General features: G+C 41.8%; 1 protein-coding gene across 1 annotated transcript in view; it reads right to left on the minus strand.

Annotated features, from left to right (window-relative positions):
- The window catches only part of SLC1A7 (solute carrier family 1 member 7), a 47704-nt gene that overhangs the window by 13218 nt on the left and 17990 nt on the right, over positions 1-16496 (minus strand). Inside the window, exons 4-7 of the mRNA XM_005422952.1 lie at positions 8725-8767; positions 7724-7943; positions 5526-5625; positions 4005-4238 (exon numbers count right to left, since the gene is read on the minus strand). Of these exons, the coding sequence (XP_005423009.1) occupies positions 4005-4238; positions 5526-5625; positions 7724-7943; positions 8725-8767 (597 nt within the window). The remainder of the gene's footprint in view (positions 1-4004; positions 4239-5525; positions 5626-7723; positions 7944-8724; positions 8768-16496) is intronic.

Below are 16496 nucleotides of genomic sequence, written 5' to 3' on the forward strand. Positions count from 1 at the left end.
TGAGAAAGTTAATTTATGATCTAGAGGTAGTCTTCTCAATTTGCACTAAATTTGCGTTTATGTGCTTTCTATATTTCTCCTTGCACAATCAGCTGTTGCAACACATTATGTTAAAAATCAGCTTTGTCCTCTCTCAGCCTGGATTGACCCAATCAGTCTTTTTAGCCTCTCACTTAGCAGATTGCTGCTTTACATCCCTAGTTACCCTTTCAGCACCTGTTTCATAGAAATGAACTTTTCCTGAATACAGCTGACAGAAGTTGTATGGAACATCCTAGAAGAGGTTGTCCAATGATGTTCCATTTTTACTCATATTGTATCATCTGGCACACACCAGAAAAATATGTCTCATTTAAGCCTTTGGCTATTGGTAGTTCTCAGGAGGCAAAGGGAAAAAAAGGTCCTACTGTAGTTTTGGAGTAATATTAATATGTAATTTCAATATTATAAAAGACATTATCAAATAATTTGTCTTTCTAGTTTAACTCAGTGAAGTTTGTTTTCTTGAAAGCTCCTTTTATCTAGTGTTAAACAGTGGAGCAGTAACATTAAAGCCTGACATTTAATATTTATTAAGAGAAAAAAAAATACTCTAAAGCACTGATCTTATCTGTTAAGTCTTTTAAAAACTGACCCAAAGCTTTCAGCTGAGAAGTATCTTCTGCCAGCATTAACTCTAACAATTAAAAATAAATTTTCAGAGTCTTATCTCAGTTTTGGGATAAAATGCTGCAGCTGCAGACCCTGAGCATAAGCTAATGGTGGCCCAGGCCAAGCTCTTAGTAGTGAGAGCCACAAAGACAGCCAGTCACTGTGGAAGAACAGCTGTTCAGCCTGCTCTGTTTATCTTATCATTCAAATGCATTTTGATATTTGCTCCAAAAAATCAGCAAACTGATCTCATCTCCCCTTTCTAAATCTGCCTTCAATTTACACTGTGCAATAGCCAAGATCTTAGTGTTTCATAAGCAGCAAAACCCTTGAAAAACTCATGGTTTATAATTTGTCTTCAGAGAAGATGAAAATTGCTTCTTTTGATGGGATGTACCACTGAAAAGATGCTGCTTTAATTCATTAATGATATGGAAAGATGACCTAGAAAAACAAAATTCCTTCTTGCCATTGGAAGAGGAAAGCTAAAATCAAGATGAATTTTGCCTGCTAGCCAAATTCTGCTTTTTCAGTGTGGTGAGAGGTGACAAGATGAGGGGCAGTGTGAGGGGAAGAAAGCAGAGTCAGAAATCCCCACACGTGCAGCCAGAGCAGGGTGGGCAGGGGCAGCACGTGCTGTGCACCTCACAGTGGTGCAGGAAAGAGGAGCTGTGCACATTCATTTGTGTCCTACAGGATGCACCGAAGGACAAAGATCTGCTTTTCTGCCCCTGCCTCCCCTCTGGTATTGGTGCAAACCAAAATATTGCTGTGGTTGGGGTTTCTGGAGAGGCATAAGGGGACTGAGAATGGGATGCAGAACCTTTCACTGAAGGGAAACAAGCAGAAATAATGTTGAGATGCAGTAAAATCCTTGCCAGCAGATGGCTGCTTAGTGGCTTTCAGGTTCTCCTGTGTTACATTCTTGGGCTTTGTAAAGGGTATTGTTTTTGCTTCTTGTAGTTTGATCTTTAGCTGTAAAAACAAGCTTTCCCCAGGTGCAGAGTATCTGCAATGAGTATCAGCACACTGACTCGTGGTTTTCTTTCTATCTTCAGATGTAGACCTGAACCAACACAGAAACATCTCCAAGAAACACATCAGTATTCTTAAAATCAACTCTTTGTTCTCCTCTAGGATGATCTGAAAATCCAATACCCACATGACAAGTGTTATATAATGCCCCTGTGGCAAGTCTTATTTAACCAAATACAGATGTGTTGACTGTCAGGAGAGGCAGCTCTCCTGTCCAGCCCCAGCTATTTGTGCATGTTCTTTTGGCAACAGCTCAGTTATGTGCAGTATCCATTCCTTTCAGTGTAATGAAGGTGAAAAGTTCAGCTATCTCTAGAAAAGACACTGTGATTTGAGCAGAAAAACATTGGAAACCATATTGGGCCTGTGTTGGATTTGCAAAATATACACATTCTTAAGGAGGGACAAACAGCTAAATCCAAAAATATCCAAGACCCAAATCCATATGTTCAGAGCCTTCCCTCAGGACTCACCTTAAATTTGGTGCTACTTTAGCTTCTGCCAATAAAGGTTCTAAATCTGGTACGAGTCCTGCTGGTGGTTCTGGTGCAGACTGAGCTGCCAGCTGGTGCCAGAGCCAATACACCCTCTCTGGGCCTGTAAGTAATTATTCCTTGCACAGCTGAAGGGAGAGGGCTGTCTCAAAACACTCGATATCCCCAGAGGCCGGGTCTTATCTGGGAGTCAGAGCCCAGGAGAGTCTAAGCACAGGTTTAAGAGAAAGCTGAATTCCTTGTGTGTTCCCCACTGTCAGATGGCACTCTCATATCAGCTTTTAAGGGCTAAGGAAATGGGACTGAAAAAAAACCCAAGTAAGAATTGGTTTCCCTTACAGAGGCTCAGCAGAGACAGAAACCTCTGTCTCATCAGTTTCCAGATCAGTAAAGGACTCCTAAATTGGTGATAAAACCAAAATGCAATGTTGATGCATAATATGGAACATCTAGATAAGTAATGGTTTTGAAATGGTGGAATACCTGCTGATCTTGTAAGTCTTTATTAAACCTCCCTTGTTAAAAGCATCTGTACTCATAAAAAACTTGTTTGTTTGTTTTCTAAAAGGAGAAATACTCAGATTTTTCATAAAAACTGTCTCCTTCTAGAAAAAAAAAGGAGAATTAAAGGAATGGCACAGATTAAATATCTGAATTGTCAGCAGTAGAGTGTTCAGAAAGAGAATTCCTAGAGAAGCAGGGAGAGTAGTCAAGTGTATCAAATGTGAGCCTGATGAGCCTTTTCCAACATTAACATCTTTGAATTCTCATCTTACTTGTATCTGGGGATGTGGTGACATCTTAAGCTAAAAACTTTTAACATTCTAATAAAAAAGCTTTCCTTAATTATTTAAGTGTAATTAGAGTTTAAGCACCACCCACCATGTAATTTTGCTTGATTGTGTGTTTCTCAGCATGCTGCTCTTTATAGGTCATTTTGGAGCAAACTATTATATATAAATACACCTTGTAAAATGTCACAGTGGAAATCCAGTACCTTCTGTACTGAAATAATAATTCCCTCTTCCCCTTTCTTTTAATCTTTTACATTCCTTCAGCTACAGATGCCATGAAACTGTGTTGTCATATTGGCTACACAGAAATGTTATTTTAATTGTCATTTCTGTATCTGCTCCATGCAAGGCAATTCCAGCCCTTTCAAGTCCATCTCATGCACCATTTTATCCACGTTTGGAATCATTTTCATAGCCTGTTCACAAGCTGGTTTCCATTTTCACTGTACCTTTGTTCAGCTATGGTTAAAACTCATTGTACATCTTCTCTAAAAAGGGTGCAAAAGATATTATTCCTTGAAGAGAACAGTTAAATACTTTCTCAGTGCTGGACAATAGCTTGCAACCACAGGCTTTTGTTAATGTACCAAGAGACAAAGACTAACATGAGTGGAAAGGATAAAATGTTTCCACATGACTGAAATAGAAGGTTCCCCACTAATACCAAAAATTAAGTCTGAACAAACTGCATGTCCCACATACACATTAACTTTGTAGAAGCACAATATTTTTAATATGGAAAAAGAACTTATTTCCTTTCTATTCCTCTATGAAAAAAAAAAATGGTTTTATCCAATATTTTTTAAACCAAAGGAAGACAATGTTACAAATATTGTCCAGTGGCTCCCACATAACTTCCAAATGTTGGGACACACATTTTTTAAATTTATACCAGTGAATTGGACAGAGACCATTGTTCAGATACAGATATATCTGCTCCACTACAGCAACAGTGTGCTCTTCTCAAGACGCAGCTGTAGTAAGGATCTAGCAGGTATTTTATTGGATCTGTCTAGAAACTCTATAATACCTGGAGGATGTGGCCAGAGCAATGAGCAAGGCTTGAAGGATCCCTCTGATGAAGACAATGGGATTCTTCTTGGTGATGAAGAAGTACATCATTGGCAGGATGAAGAGCCCGTGCACCACCAGGCCGCACACCACCGTAATGGCATAGAAACCCAGCTTCTTCCCAATGGCTGAGGGGTCATCCATTTCTAAGATTTTGCCAGCTATTAGGAACACAATTCCAAATGGAAAATACCTGAGCAAAAAGAAAGACATTATCAGGAGACAGCTCCCTTCCATCACACAGTAAGAGCTGCAGCTCCTTCCAGGGGCAGTGCAGTACCTGCCCTGTCTGGGTTTGTATCTTCAACCAGAGCAGGATGCCCAGAGCACTAGGCTGGGCACTAGGCTTGTCTGTGGGGTCCCCCTCAGCACAGCTGAGGTTATGGCACTGGCAAGGAATGACTTTAAAATGTTTTGGTTCCAAAGGCAGCTCTGACTTTTTGGCTTCAGGCAGGTAAATTACTGGGAAGAGGAGGAATGAATCCTGAGCTCCTCTCATGTGTTTGTGTTCGTGTAGCTGTTCATGGATTTTTGTTGGAAGCTCTTAAGTAAACGTTTATGTTGCCTTTGGAAGACAGAGGAGAAACACCAACATGCATTAGACATGCTCTTGGACTGCCTGGGGGTTGGATTTGGGGCAGATAAATAGGCAGAAGAATTGTTAGTTTCTGAATCCACTCTGGACAGGTGCTTTGTAAAAACTGTTGTGCTTCTGTGCGCAGCTGCATACAAAGTCATGGATGCCAAAAAGCTTTAAATTGAAAAAAAAAATCTGGGAGCATCCAGCCATATTCCACTTGCAGCTGTGTCATCTCCAGGGACTCAACACTACTTCCTCATTTTTCCAGAAATAAACTACCTCCTTTGACATATCCACCCAAGCAATCATTCCCTGACCCAGGTCAGTCAGATTGGACCACGTAGCTGGAAAGAGAGAATGTGGGCTGAGTGCTGGTTCCCTGTCCCACATCAGGCTGAGCCACACTGGGGGACATCCTGAAGTGGGGAGAAGGTGCTGAACTGATAGCTCTTGTTGTTAGCAGTTGCCTGCTGTTCCTCTGATCTTTGGGGCAGGTGTGTTGGCAGGTCTGTCTGGGTCTGCAGCAGAGCTGGAAGGGATGGAAGTAGCAGCTAGAACATCCCACCATGCTTCTCCTTTGTGTGACCTGGGCGACTGTGATCCCCCTTGGTATGCCCAGGGATTGGCAGTGCCCTTGGGGCATACAGCACACCCCACCCAGCTATACCATGTTCTGTTATTTGGGAGTAACATAGAGGGTGCCCTGTCAAAAGGATGGTACAGACCAGGGACAGATGTATGTGCATCCTCAAATGCTGAGGCCCTGCAAAACTAAGGGTTATTCATCCTCATTTATTTCCCTGGAAATAAATGTGTGAGATTTCTCTGCATTTTCTTCTGTTGAAATGTTCTTAACTCTTTTTAAAAAATACTGATTTTCTTAGCAAAACAGTTACTTACCAAACAGCAACTGCCACTATCTTCATGACAGATTCATTCAAACACTGGCAAAAGCTGACCAAAGGGACGCCGCTGTTCCCCATTCTTCCCAACATTATACCTGCAGTCAGAGCATTTGGGTTCAGTTTCTCTGGTGTCTTCACACACAGCCCCAGTGCTTTCCCTCCCTGCTGAAGCTCTAAGCCCTCTGGTAGCAAGGTTGTGTCCTGAACCATCAGTCACAGAGCCCTGTGTAGGATTTACCTGCCCTGAGTGATCTGTGGAACACAAACTGAGAAATATTTTCTAGTGAAGGAATCTGTCTCTGCCTATAGCCAGGCAGCACCAACGAGGACTTGGGAGGCAAAGCCAGGTTTTGATGCTTGCTCTGGTCATGGGGAGTTAGTAATACAGTCTGTCATATTTTTAGTAGTTTTCGGTCTACATGATAATAATTAACCTTTATAGTCAGTCAAGATTTGCAGTTTTGGGGGAGGTAAGGAAATGTAGATTCATGGAGAGAAAGGCCAAATTGCTGTGAAGACTAACCAGTAAAGCAGAAAGCAAATAAAACCCATGTATGTGCCCCCATTGCTCGGAAAGCAACTGAACACAGCTCTGGGATGTGTCATCTAACCATATATTCTCCAGACAGTGTTATTTCCATTAATGCATATAAATAGACAACATTTTCCTAGAGTTAATTATCCTCCCTGAAAGGATTATAAGGGATCGAGTCAATTGCTCAAGGAAACACTTCAAAAAGTGGCTGCACCAAGGGAGTTTGCCTTTGAGGGGAGCTGTCTGGGGAGGCAGGGGCTGGCAGTGGGGTGTGTGCTGCCACTTGCTCTGCATGTGCAGTGTCCTTGCTTTGAGCAGGAGCCCAGCTCTGTCCCCTGGAGCCCACAGCTCTGAGCGAGTCTCAGGCAGCACTGCTTCCAGGACCATCCCCTGCTGAGGCAGAGCAGGGAGGCTTTCAGCTGCCTTATCCAGGGATTTCACAAGAGCAGTGCTCTCAAGATGGGAGTTTGTAAGCCCATTAGATCATCTAAGCCATGCTGTGGGTGACAATCCTGGTGCTGTTTCGTGTCCATCAGGCAGGAAGAAGCCAGGTCTCAGCTCCCGCCTGCTGAGCCCCGGGCCAGCAAGACTGAGGGGCTCGGTGAAAGTCGTACATTCAGTTCTGGGCAGACAATGAATGATCTTCTGTTCTCAGAAGCAGAAAGTTGCCCTTGGTCCTAATAAGTAGATGTAATTAATTCATTCATACCCAGTAGGTTTTGACTGGAATAGTGTTTGAGGTGATGTTGTGCTTTGGAAATGGACTATAAAATACTACAAACTGGGAGACAGCCAGTTTCCAGAGGGTTGTACAGGGAATACCACCCACTGGAGAAGCTAAAAAAACAGAGACAAACCCACTAATTCTAGCTTTGAATCTTGACCCCTTGTGCTGCTGTGAACCATAATATAATAAATACAGTCAAAGATGTTTTATGGAACTACCTTTGCTGACCAGGTTAACTTCCAAGAATAAATTTACATAAGGAAAATTTGATCAGCATTTTCTTATAAAAGTCATCAGAACTTTATGGTTAACTAGGAAATGTTTGTTTAAACTTCTTTCAAATCCACAAACATAATATAACACATATGGCACCAATGAGTTCCTCCAGCATGTCAAACTAAATAAATAAACCAGACAGAAGCTCTTACTCTTACAAGCTAAGCTAGTAGGTGGTATAGAACTATCTTCATTGCAGGATACCAAAAATAAAATCAAAAAGTTTCAATCAAAAAAGGAATATCCACAAATTTAAAACTCATGAAACAATATGGGTTGGCATACTGGTAGAGGGGCCATGGGTCTGATTTGGTGGTAGTTCCTACCTCCTCTGAGCACACTGTACAATGTTGTCTTACAGTCAGCAAAAGATGGGTCATAAATAAAAGCTCAAAATAGTTGAGAAAAAAATACAAGATTGTAAGTAAATGCACAGAAAACCCAAACTCCATGGAACAAAAGTCACCAAGGTTTTTGAAAATTTGTCTTTGAAAGGGTGGGGGTACAGCTCTGTAAAAATTTTGCCTTTTCCCCCAAAAAGTTTTGATAGAAACAGTTAAAAAAGCTGAGTCAAGAAACCAAGCAACCCAATCCCAATCCTTTTCTCTTGAATGGACACTTGGATTATTACAAACCAAACATGTCTGAAACCTACCCATGGTGGCAGAGAATATCACAATCCCCAGTACATTCATGCCATCACTGGCTCCTGGCTCTGATTTGTAAATCACTTCAGGAGGGGGGGTGATGTCCAAGGCAAAGTTCTGGACGTTAGAGCCGTTCTCGTCCTGCACTCCATAGATGATGATGCGGCGAGTGCTGCTCTCGGCCGACGCTTTGTTCGATTTAATGATGGGAATGCTCCTGGTGCGATACTGAAAGAAAACAAAGTGGCTTTTACTACAATATCCCAACAGGAATTAATAGTTTAATAAGACCTCCTAAGTGCTCTGTTTCAACAATGCTGCATGTTGAAGGCACTGGCATGAAAAGGAGAATGAACACTGCTGTCCTTCTCTGATAAAATCTGTAAAAACAGTTGAATTTTTGGAAAAGCATAACAAAACCTGAGTTTCCTACAATCAGACTCTGGTGCAGCAAACACTTTGCCTCCTGACAGAGCAGCTTTCCTGTAAGACATAATTAGGAATGACTTCCTAGAGGTTCTGAGTGCCCTTCTTTTTGTGAGGCTCCCATGAAATGTTCCCCCAGGTGAAATAAATACAGCCATGCCTCTTGCTCCCTCAGAAATTTTAGACAAGCTTTTCTTGCCAAATTCCAACCTGAGTAATTAGATTCTTCCCCAATACATTATTTTGTTTCTTTAATTGAACTTGGTATTCTGTTCTTCCTTTGTGTGGTGTTGCAGGGTGCTCTTAAATAAATTCCAGCTCTCCTCTGGTGGACGTGGAGCTGACATGGAGTGCATATCTATTCTCTAGTCACACTAGAGAGCACTTTATCCCTGTTCTGCCTTCAGATACCATGGCTGCTGAGGCTAATGGAATGGAACTCATTAATTCCTAAATGCTGAAGGTACTAACAGTGTCTGCAGTCCTATGCCATGTCTATATCTGGGTTGTGTTTTACAAAGGTACATGTTTCATATAATGCTGGCTCATGTTTTTCATCAGTAAAAGATATATAGCCACTTACCTGCTTGAATGTGGCCTCAACAAGATTGGCTGGAAACATGTTCCTAAAAATGAACAAATAGAAGAATAATTTCTATGGAACTGAAACCAACTTCTTTTTACTGTGTGTTGGGTCTGCCATGATAAATCAGTTCTTTGCCCTCCTGGAGAGCAAGGGCTGGGCAGGTGCAGAGGATGCCAGTCTCTCCCACTGTGCCATACAGCTGTGCCTGGCTGAGCACAGCCCAGCAGAGAAACAGCTCCTCAGAACTGAGGTTTTGGGACTTGCTTCCAAACACCTGGGGGGAGACCCAGGAGCTCTGGCTGCAGATTCTGACTCTGCCACAGTCTCCATGTTGTAACTGGGGTGACAGCATTGCTATGATTACCTTCCCCTTCCCTTTCTGCTGATTGGGGGGATGAATATTCTTTTATTCCATGTTTTGCCTTCCCTACTTAGATAATGAGCTGTTCAGGACAGTCAGGGATGTATAGTTGAGACCCCTGGGTGCTGTAATCTACTGTGGCACTTCTAAGTACTCCTGTGCTAATTCATAAACTCCAGTACCCCAATATATTTTCATCACTAAAATTGCAAGTGATGTAGACTTTGCAGTGGTTTGGTCAAGAACAGTTTGCTTTTCAAAAAGAGGATCTCATTCCTGATTAAAAGAGCTGAGATTAGAGCTGTACACTGCTAAATTTTATTTAGATAGAGTTCTGAGGCTTCAGAATAAGAACCTGAATGAGGTCAACAGCTTCATCTTTGCTCACAGCTGAGCTACAGAGGAAGGCAATGACCCAACACTGAGACTGCAGGGAGACCAATAGATTTTTAATTCCAAAAGGGACTCTTTTTGTCAGCTTTTCTGACTTTCTGTATATCTCACTCTGTAACATTTCACACAATTATATATGGAGCTAATTTATAATTTCAGTTTGAGCTGGAAAGACAGAAAGACATAAAGACATTAAATCCTTATTTGAAATGGAGAGCACACCCTCTGCAGGCTTCAAAGAGGAATCATAGTATAATTGGGAAAACACAGCTAAAAAGTCATACATTTCCATTCAGCATTTGGGAACCAAGATTTGTGTGATATTCTAATAGGATCATTTTCAGGACTAATTTATTTCCAACCCTAAGCTTCTGAACCTTGGGGCAGAAGACAGTGACAGTCTATGACCCAATTATCTTCTTTCATATACCTGTATTTATGCAAGGAGAAACTCCTGAGTTCTCCAACAAAATGACTTTTAATTCAAAGTCCTGCTTAAACCCCAAGACAGGTTAACCCTCAAATATATGTGAAAAGCCTATTCTCAGTTTTGAAGAGAATTGCTGTGTGTGTAGACAGTTGAATGCATGCTGAACCAGGGACATTTTCCAGAGCTGCTTTCCTCTCTGCAGCAGCAGCAGCACATACTTGTTGCTAATGGAGTCACTGGGCAGCACTGGCTTAGAAAACACTTTTTTTTTTCTATTTTAAGTGATCATAACATGATATTGTGGTCACACTTAAAAGTATGAGGTAGATTCTGCATCAGTAGCATCAATCACTGAGAGCAATTGCTACAAAGTGCCAATTTATTATCATTTTTAGGGAGAACTGTGGGAGAAAAAATTTAATTAAGTTATAGTAGTACTGCCTAATGATTGAAACAGAAGACTGAACATGAGACAAACTTATTGGCCCGGTGCTTGAGAGCAGATGAGTCTCATAAAGGCATTGGATTGTCTCTGCAGACTGTCCATGGAGCTGCTGATTGTCTGGTTCAAATGTCAAATGCTTTGCAGCCAAAGCAAGACACAGACAGGAGGCAGCTGTGCATCCTGTCCCTGTCAGGTGCAGGCACAACCTTCTGCCTGAGCCCTGGGGCTTGACTGACACAGGGAACCAACTGGGGAACAGCTGCATGGAGCTGGGCCTGGGAAGATGGAGAAGGTGTTTATAGGAGGGGGAAGCACTGGAGAGTAAAGGTGGTTGCTGCTTTATTGTGCCTCATAAGGGAATTCTGCTTCCACATTGTTAAAGGCTTCATTAATATTAACTTGTCTTTGTTTCGCTGGGCTGAAAGGTGCTACAGGGGTGCTCAGTGTGGTGGTTGTGCTCAGACCTGCTGTGTGAATGTGAAATATTCTGAAAGCAGAGATGCACACAGAGATTCCAGCACAGCTCTGAATATGCACCTCACGTACGAGCTCTGGCTTTGCACAGAAACATCAATTTAATTGCTGATCATTTTCACTTTCTCCCGCATAGTCCTAATTAGTAGAATTAAGAACAATTAAGACTGCTTGAGAAAGGAAATATCATATGGTTAGTAGCTAGATTAAATGTTAGACAAATTTGTAAAGGATTAAAGCATTTTGTTTCTTTATCATTCTTTATCCTGCAGGAATTACAACTACCCACTTAATACTAGACACTGGAATTCTCCCAATATTTTTTAATAAATTATGCACTGTGATCCAGTCTTTGAGACCAGCCTTACCAAAGTTACACAATTTATCTAGTGAAAGGATGACCTGAATGTGTTTGCCAGAGCCTCGGCTTATTTTTATTTTAAGCTGGTTTACTTGGATTGAGAAAATCCAGTATTAGCCAAAATTAAGTTTTGTTAATCAAAAACATTTAAGAGAGCAGTTGGTGAATGAGCACTTTAATGGACTAAAAACAAAAAATGAGAAGAAAGAATTGAACTGCCTCCTAGAGATGGAAGGTAATTGGGGAGGTTTCTTGGTTCTGTCAGGCCTCTTCAGAAACACTTCTTGCTTGAGGGGCAGGTTTTGCTGCACATTGATATTGCCAGCCATGAGCTGGATGTTTAGCAAGGATCTCCTGGGAATGGTTCAGAACGAGACTGAAGGGAGAGTGTTATGGAGGATTTGACATTTGAGTGTGGAACTGGGATGGGGAGGCTGGCTGGATCCTCCCAGGGTCCTGGGGATGGCCCTCCTGTGGGTTCCTGCCCACCAAACCTGAGTCCTGGGGAATGCTGCAGGTTGGGAGCTTCAGGCTGGCTCAGAATCCCCACACGGGCATTTACCCCAGCATACAGCACAGTGAATGGCAGAGTGTTGTAGCCTGTCCTTCTCTGCCCGCTCTGCTCCAGCACCCAGCCTGCCACCACATTGGCACCTGCAGATCTCTGTGCAGCTCTGGGTGAGATCCAGATGTACCCACATGGATCAGGGTCATAAAGTCAGGCTGTGTCTCTACTCAGGCACTGTGTTTTCACTGATGTACCCTGAATTAAAGACACTGCCAATTCTTAGGAAGGAGTGATTCAAACTGAGCTCATCGTTGCTGTCAACACCTCTAAATACTCTTGTGTTTGTTCAGTTAAGAACGCCAAGCAGATAAAATACTTCTGAAGTTGCAGTACTGCTTGCAGATTGCTTACAAGACACAGGTCACAAAATAATAGTGATCTGGGATTCATTTCTCTAGCACAAGCAACATTGTCTAACCTCAGGGGCTCAGTTCAGCATTCCTAGCAGAAATAATTTCACGTAAGAGTAGGGAATTAAACCTACTGCATAACAGTGACTGAGTCTGATTTAAAACATAGATACATTTTGGTCTGAGACAAAGATATTGTTGTAAAACAGAAACTGAAGACATAGGCTTTCTGGTTACATAAAAAATTAACAGCTAAATACTGCCTGTCCAGAGGAATAACATTTCCCAGAGCATCTTCTGCCTCAGGAACTCTGCCAGATAGAGCAGGAGTATTCAGCTGAGGCTAAAAGGATGAATGTGCATGAAACTTCAATATCAGCTCAGTGAACCTTCTGCAGAGCTGAGCTGCTGAGCCCAGCTGGCACAGCAGGCCTGGCCTGCATTTGCTGTGGCAGCAGCACATACGCACAAGTGACCCACTAATCACATCTCTGCCTGCAGCCTGCTGTGCTGCACAGGCTGCTGCGTTCTATGAGCAAATTTTGGAGCCCTTCCCAAATTCTGCATGGGATGAGAGGATTCAGATGTAGATGTATTGAATTAGGAATGTGTATGTACATGTAATATGAGACAACTATGGCAGCATACGTTCTGCACTTTGGTAGTCATGGATTTTGAGGAAATCCTAAAGACTTGTATCAAGTGCAGGCAGCACCTGGTCTGAGCAGCTGGTCTGAGGGTCACATTAGAGACAGGATGAATTAGCATCTTGCTAAAAGTGGAGGATCTTCTTCCTTTCCCCATCGTCTCCCAGCAACTGACTATGAATTAATAGAGTTGGTTGATTTTGCTCCCCTAATTTCAGCTGCTTTAGGAAGTTGAACTGTGTTAGGAAGCCATTCTTCTGCACTGCCCTCTTGTCTCTTTAGGAGGTGGTTGGCTCAGAACCACAGCAGTGGCACAAAGAGCAGCGCAGTTAAACTGTGTCACTGTGACTCTGTTAACTGAACTGTCCAGAGAATATGAGCCTGCAGCCACTGGGACAGCTCCTTCACATCTTCTGGATAACTTCTGTTAGAAATAACAGGCCAGATTCTGGTTTCAGTAGTGCTACTGTATATCTGAAATACTCACTCTGAGTCCTGGCCACGGTGTCATTAACTCAGAGCATTCAGCTTTTGCAGATCCTTCCAGTCAGAAATGAGGCCAGCGGCTGTAGCACAGGACTGCCGCAGGTATGGCAGATGTTTCCTTGACTCAGAGCACCCCTTCCCTCTGGCACTCTGTGCTCTGCAGCCCCAATCTGGTTTTGCTCTCAGACTTGGATGTTATCAGCCCCTAATCCCTGCCACACCAGACAGTCTGGCTGCAGTCTCCCACGCTGTGGAATTAAAGCCACCAGGCTGGGGGTTTTGCTGCATATGTGTCCTCATACTATTTATTGGCCTATATTTGCACTAGGCGGAGAGAAGCTTTGGGTGCTCTGCTCTCAAATTTGAGCAAGCGTAGCTGAACTTGTAATAACATTGTTTTAAGGCTGGGAATTTGACAGTATTCTAATATTTATGTGTTTGAAACCTTACCCTGTCACTATATTCAGCAAGGGTACAGAGAGCAAAACTGGAGCGTGAATGGCTTGACATGAGAACTGTAAAGTTTCCAATTTTTTCCAAGAACAAACATCACTGTGGCTCCTATTTACTATAGGCTGAGGTTATTGTCAGTGACATTACCTTCATCTCGAGAATTTGTTTACTTTTTATGTCCTGGAAGCACAAGTACATCGCAGCTTTAGTCATCTCGAAAAGGCTGAATTATATCTAAGGTAACATGACAGGCCCAGCATATTTCCACTGTGGTTCCAGCAAGGCAAGTTATTCCATAAAAAATGTGTGTTGACACTGGAAGAGGTCCAGACCAATTGTCAGGAGGATGGACAACAAATTCCCCTGCAAGGTCAGAGCTTTCCTAGTGCACTTTTAATTCCTGGTCCCTGTGCACCTCACCCTCTGTGACTAAAGCCTCCTGACCAGAGAGCAGAATTTGCTTCATAGCCCATCTCCTCAGGGTGGTTTTCATCATGGAATTATCTTTATTCCATGTTGGATTCATTTTGTGCCAAGTAGAGACCACACAGTTAGAGGGTTGAGAGTTCTTTGTAAATACTTAGGGTTGGGGCTCCTGTGGAGATCAAACTCTTAAAAATTAACCAGAAGCAAAGACCTGGTCCCAGGGCAGAACATTTCTGGCATAAGTCTGCTTTTATGAGATGAAAACACCTGGCAATCTGAAAAGAGTAAAAAGTGGTGCTTTGCCATAGGAGACAGATAAATATTTCTATCGTAGTACACAGTAGCTTTTGGCAAAAGATAGGTTAATGTACAGCATACTTATTTTCAAAAGTTCTTTCATAGTTTAAAGCTGGATCATTTCATGCACTCTGAAATATATTACTTTGTCTACATACAATTCAGTCTTCAGTTGTAAACTTCTAAAGATGTGATTCCTGATTCTGCACAGCCTGGACTTTTTCCATACTACAGTAGATTCTGAGATTTTCCTGCCCTATTTTCAAGAAACACAATTTCAGTAATATGGAATATAGCCCTTAGCTTCAAAAATGGATAGGAAGTGATTTTAAAGAGTGCTCAGGATTCCCATGAAAACATAAATCCTCTACAGTGTTTATATCCTCTTCTAACTCTTACTGCTATAAAAATAAAGCCTCTCTTGGTTAAGCCAAATTGATTTTCTGGGTACCTGCTATTAAATTGGATGCAATCCTGAATTTTCAGTGGTAAAATGCTCTGATTTCTCCCTCCAGTAAACTTCAGAAATGTACAAATTTATTTTTTGTGGGTCAAGATGTGATTTGATCATGTCTGCCCTCACTGAATTGGTTTATTTGGGGCTTTTGAGCTGAATAAGTTTATGATGCCACTGTGTCTTGTTAGACTTGAGAAAAACCAATAATGTGCATGAACCCTGCACCTGCTGGTGCCCAAATCTGCAGCCAGCCTGATCTAAAACAGGAGGGAAACCCAGTTTGGCTGGGACTTTGCTTGTTTGTTTTATTTCATGAGCCAAATTTTATTTCCCTTGGTGGGAAATGCAGGTGGCATGATTTCAGTTGCAGCAAAATCTCCTCTTCTAAATCAAAGGTAACAGATGTCGTGGAAACATTAACTGCTAATGTCAACAGTGTCCTCCTGGCTCACAGAATGAGTTTTGCAAATGTTTGTCCTCAAATTATAGGCATTTTCTCTTCTCCTAGTCAGGTTATTATGCTACAAAAGTAAACCTAATATTTTAAATGGAACACTACTCCTGTGAGTATGTTCCTTTTTGTCCTTTTGAATAAAATACACAAAAGCTGAATTACTTAAAAAAAATGTATCTTGCCTTTCTTAATTTCTTAACTCATAAAAGGCTATTAAAATCTCACTCTTATTTTTGCAGACAAAGTATAAAGTTAATAATTCCCACAGGAAGAAGAAGGCAGAGATGTTTGTTGATTCACTGCTATTGAGATGCCCCAAAGCCACATTCCTACAAGAACCCTACCAGCTCTTGTATGAGCTGGGAATATTCCTTCTGGCCAACAGAATTTTCTGAACAATCCTCAGTGAAGTAATTTCTTTTCCATGTGTTTTGATTCTCTAGCTATAAGAAAGGAAAATGGTTCTTGCCTACCTCACAGAAGAATTGCACATCATGGAAATAAATGTGTAAAAACGCATAAAGCACCAGGTGCTTAAAGGCAATGTGATCCTTAGCCTGAGAATTATATAGAGCTTTAAATGGAAGAAAATGAACTTTCATAGGCCTTGCAGTGCTTGCAGTAGAAACCTTGAATAAAATGAGGGCAGATTTGTACATCTGTCTCAATGGAGCAATAAAGTTGTGGCTAAAGAGAGAAGCACCTTGAGAGCAGCATCTCCTGCACAGCCTCAGAGTCACAGCTGCCTCCTGAGCTTGTCCTTAGCCCAGATCCAATAGAGAGGGGGAGGTTCTGCAGGGGAGGTTCTTGCACAGGAACCACCTGCTGAAATGGGCATCTTCCACAGGCAGCAGAACATTCTTGTTCCCAATCCCCTGGGATTCTCTTTAGAAAGGAAATCTTTCAAGTACAGCTGTTCAGAGTGGCAAAAAAAAAAAAAAGTTTGAACTGTGGAGGCAATTTTTGAGGCATGAAATTCAGGATGTTGATGAGATTGTGTATTTCCTGGCTGATGTGAAGTTTAGAGCAATTTCAGAATTATTCAGAATTATCATCTCCTCATCAAATCATTGTTCTTTGGAGCTTTTATTTGTTTGCTTTTGTTTTTTTTTTGTTTTGTTTTGTTTTTTTTTTTTTTTTTTTTTTTTTTTTTCTTTTTGGATAAAT

Source organism: Geospiza fortis, unplaced genomic scaffold, assembly GCF_000277835.1.
Source record: "Geospiza fortis unplaced genomic scaffold, GeoFor_1.0 scaffold396, whole genome shotgun sequence".
Classification (NCBI taxonomy): domain Eukaryota; kingdom Metazoa; phylum Chordata; class Aves; order Passeriformes; family Thraupidae; genus Geospiza; species Geospiza fortis.